This window comes from Ixodes scapularis, unplaced genomic scaffold, assembly GCF_016920785.2.
Source record: "Ixodes scapularis isolate PalLabHiFi unplaced genomic scaffold, ASM1692078v2 PGA_scaffold0__279_contigs__length_252992795, whole genome shotgun sequence".
NCBI lineage: Eukaryota > Metazoa > Arthropoda > Arachnida > Ixodida > Ixodidae > Ixodes > Ixodes scapularis.
In genome coordinates, this window is record NW_024609835.1 from 68094480 (window position 1) to 68098629 (window position 4150).

Here is a 4150-nt window from a genome sequence, read left to right on the forward strand (position 1 = left end):
CTGAACAAGGTACCGCCGCACAGCCATGGGGAAGTCGTAATGGCCAGCCTCAGCGGCCTTCTCTATGATCTCTTGACGCAGGTTGGACCAGGTCTCCGGAGCCACGCCGGAGGCGTCGTACGAGATTCCAAGAATGGTAACGGACTGGGCTCGCGGCAGAGATGGCGGGCACGTGGGGGGAGCCCCGATACAGAGAGATTTGCTTTTTTCAGGGTTCAACCGTGCGCCGGAGAGGCACGCGTACTCGTCGAAGAGTCGGAGGGCCTTCACCAGGCTGTCTTCGTCGCGCAGGTAGAGGGTCACGTCGTCCGCATACGCCGAGACGCGAAGCTCAACGGACCCAGGTAGAGCAAGTCCGCTTATGCTGGGGTGCCTGTCGACTCCAACCAGGAAGGGCTCTAAGCTGAGGACGAAAAGTACCGGGGACAGCGGGCACCCCTGCCGAACTCCTCGCGTTACCGGAAAGCGTGCCACTAAGGAGCCATTCAGGAACAAGTCACTCCGCAAGTCACTGTACAAGGCTGCGAACAGCTGGGCACTCTCGGAGGAGAAGCCAAACCCGTCGAGAACACCGAGCAGGTATTGGTGCTCGACGCGGTCGAACGCCTTGGCTTGGTCCAACGACACGAGAAGACCGTTCGCCCGTCGGGAGCGTGTGAACTCCAGGATGTCGCGAGTGAGAGTCGTCAAAGTATGTATGCTGCGGCCCGACACCGAGCACGTCTGTCGGGGGTTTACCAGCTCCGGTAGGAAAGTTTGCAGACGCGAGGCTAGGGTCGCCGCGAGGAGCTTGTAGTCACTGTTTAACAACGTTATCGGGCGCCATGCCCCGGGGTCGGCATGGTCACCACCCTCCTTGGGGATGAGTACGATCCGTCCCAGCCGAAAGGATGGCGGTAGGAGGAGGTCTTCAAAGTAGACCCGCACGACAGCGGTAAAGAAGTTACCGAGAATGTGCCAGAACGTGCGGTAGAACTCCGCTGGGAGACCGTCCGGTCCTGGTGCGGAGCCGTTCTTCATCCGCTTCAAAACGTTCCACAGCTCGGTCGCGGACGGGGGCCGCCGCAGGCCCGCGTCATCCTCGGCGGAGATCTTGGGGAGGCCGCTGAGGAGAGGGTGCGAGGACACCGAATAGCGATCAACCGGCGCGTCCGACTGGGCCAGCGATCGGAAGTGGGCTGCGAAGCGACCATTGTCAAGGTGGCCGGGCGACCTCGATGCGGAGGGCGTCTGCTGTCTTTCAAAGGCTTGTAGGCTTGTGCGATGGGTGTAGCGCAGTACCTCCGGGTGGACCGACGGGCTCCCCTGAGCCTGCAAGACAGTAGCCGCGGTGGAGTCCCACCGAAGGTATCGTTCGTAGCGTCTCTGCAGCTGGTCGAGGTACGCCCTCATGAAGGGGGTCGAGGCGCCCCCTCGGCGGACGATACGGATTCGGAGGATAGTGTCTTGTAGAAGCCCTCGATGCCGTTCGCGGAGGTGCCGTCCCATCAGAATGCTGAAGCTTTGCCATTCACCTTTTAGGCGGTCCCAAGACGCCGGCTCTGGGCGCACGCCCACTAGCGACTCCTTGACCAGGTTGCCTAGCGTGCGGCGCGTGGTCTCGTCGTGGAGGATCCTGGAATCCAGACGCCACGGACGTGGGGAGCGTGCGACGGCAGAGTCGAAGCAGAACTTGATAAGTAGCGGACGGTGATCGGAAATCTCTTCTGGGCACGACGGGAAGTCCACCGCAGTACAGGTCTGTAGCGCGGCAGATAGCGTGCGAGGCAAGTACAGCCGGTCTATGCGACTTCCCGAAGCCCCTCTGTTCCACGTCGACTGGTGGGTGGATCCATGCAGTAAGGACCATCCGTCTACGAGGTCGAAGTGCCTCACAAGCCGCCGAAGTTCACGGGCGGACCAGGTTGAGCGACCCTGACCAGGACCCCGAACGTCGGCGTTAGAGTCCAGAACGCAATTGAAGTCGCCGACCAAAAAGCACGGGCCTGCGTCGAGTAGATGCACGTCCAGGCTGCGGAAGTACTCGTGCTGGAAGGTCGATACAGTTGGTGCGTAGACAGTGACGAGGCGAAATTTTCGTTCACCGAAGAAAAAGTCCAAACGAAGAGTCCTTCCCTCCGTATCAAAAAGATAAGTGGCATTGCGCAGCAGACTGCGATTGCAGACAACCACGCCCACGCCCGTCGCGCGGCGCGGCGCGTAAGAAAAAAAAGCAGTCACAGAAAACCGGGATTCGAAATCCGCAACGTCACGGAAGCGGGCAAAGTTGGTGTCTTGTAAGCACAGAAGATCGCAGTTCTGCATCCTCGCGAAATGCATCACTTCGGTTTGCTTCGCTGGGTTTCGAAAGCCCCGCACATTCAGGGATAATATGCGAAGTGTGGCCAGTATAAAGTAAAAAGGGGGATAGGGACGCCGGCGTGTTGCTTAAAACGTGGAGCTGTCGGACGATGCTGGAGAGGGGTCCCGACGCGGGGGGGAGGACTTTCGCGGTTTCTTGGGGCACGTGGCTCGTGGGCCCCCACTGTCAGTTGAGCGGGAACCGCTGCTCCTGAGGGGACGCTTGGAGTCCTCGTGCGTTAGTAGGTTCGAGTCGGACTCCGGTGTTTCAGTTGTGGTCGTATCCATACTGTCGGTCGGTGTCTCTGCGGGGCCACCTGGAGCGGGGTTCTCGTCGATGACGAGGTGGTCGCTGTCGCTGGACACCTCGCCATCACCCGACGCTTGGCTCCACGCTGCATAGGTGGTGTCGCCGACAATAACCGCGGCGGTTCGGGCAGAGTCCGTCGCTTCGGCTGAAGTCACCCCCGAGCCGGTCGGGCTTGGCTCAGGTGGGGCGGGTGGGGGTGGCGACGGAAGAGGCGGTGGTGCGGCCGCGGCTGCGGCGTCAGGTGGTGACGGAGGGGCGACGGTGGAGACGGTTGGTACGGCCGGAGCTTCGGGGGCGATGGGACGGGTCGCGTTTCCTGGGTCCAGGGCCGGGAAATCGGTGGCGTAGTTTCCGGTGACCATGGAGGAGTAGCTTCTCTTGGCCGTGCAGTCCACAGTCGCGTGGGTTCCACCGCAGCGTCCACAGTTGGCAGTGCAGCCCTCGGTTGGGTGCCCGAAGACACCGCAGCGGTCGCAGTAGCCCGTCGTACACTGTGCCCGGACGTGGCCCTCCTGCCTGCAGCGTCGGCATACGCGCTTCAGGCCGCGGTAGTCAAAAGTAGCACGATGTCCGGCGACGCAAAGGAAGTTGGGCAGGGGGTTAGCCTCCTTCATCTCCATGCGGATGAAGCGGGTTCCTGTTTTCACAGTCGCCGTTCGGTGGTAGGTTGCGTAGGAGACGTCGATGACTTTGCCGTACGGGGCCAGGGCTTGGACGAGCTGGTCGTTGCGCACAAACGTCGGCAGGAAGAGGCAAGTCACATTCGTCACCTGCGGACCCGTCGGCACGATGGGGACTGACTGGTTGGCGATGGAGACGCTGCCGGCCTCACGAAGCTTGAGGGCGGCTGCACGGGTGTTGACGACGACTTGGAAGTTTGTACCTCCTAGGTGCTGCGCCGAGAAAATTTCGGGCAGCCCCACAATGGCGGATATCCCATCAATGAGATCGTCCGCCGATGTGCCTACTGGCACGACAACGTCGAAAGCGTGCGCTTTCGGCGGGGGAGAAGATTCCGTCGACGCGGCCGCCATGGCGGTTCGCACCCTCGCCGGGGCGCTCGACGACACGTAGCCAGGGACCGCAGAACGCAGGCCCCGGACGAGATGCAGCCAGGAAACCAGGAACTCAGGAACAGCGACGAGATGTTTCAGCTCCTTAGTGATCGCTACTTTTGACCAATTCCATGGTTACACAGTTTCGAGTGCAATTCGTAGTCACCCTGAACAAGCGTCCCATAGGGTTGAAGGACCTGTCATATCAATTATAAAATTTCTCGTCAATGGCAGCGTTTATGATACTGTGCATGCGATCCACCTTTGAACCTGGCTGAGCCGCAGAAATCGCTTACAATATTATCATTCTCGTGATTGTTGTTTTAGCAGGAGTTACATAAAAAGCCGAGAAATCAAAACAACCAAAACCGGGATTTAGCTCGGATTCAGCGGAACTGTTTATAGCATTTTTAGCGTTTCTAACTTAATATCAGCATCTTTGAAG

At 59.9% G+C, this 4150-nt stretch overlaps 1 protein-coding gene across 1 annotated transcript; it reads right to left on the minus strand.

Moving 5' to 3' along the window:
• Nucleotides 1-2427: 2427 nt before the first annotated feature.
• On the minus strand, nt 2428-3761 carry LOC120844919 (mucin-7-like). Its single transcript, XM_040216939.1, has one exon. It carries the CDS (start codon nt 3682-3684, stop codon nt 2428-2430), a length of 1257 nt encoding a protein of 418 aa, XP_040072873.1. The 5' UTR covers nt 3685-3761.
• Nucleotides 3762-4150: the final 389 nt, after the last annotated feature.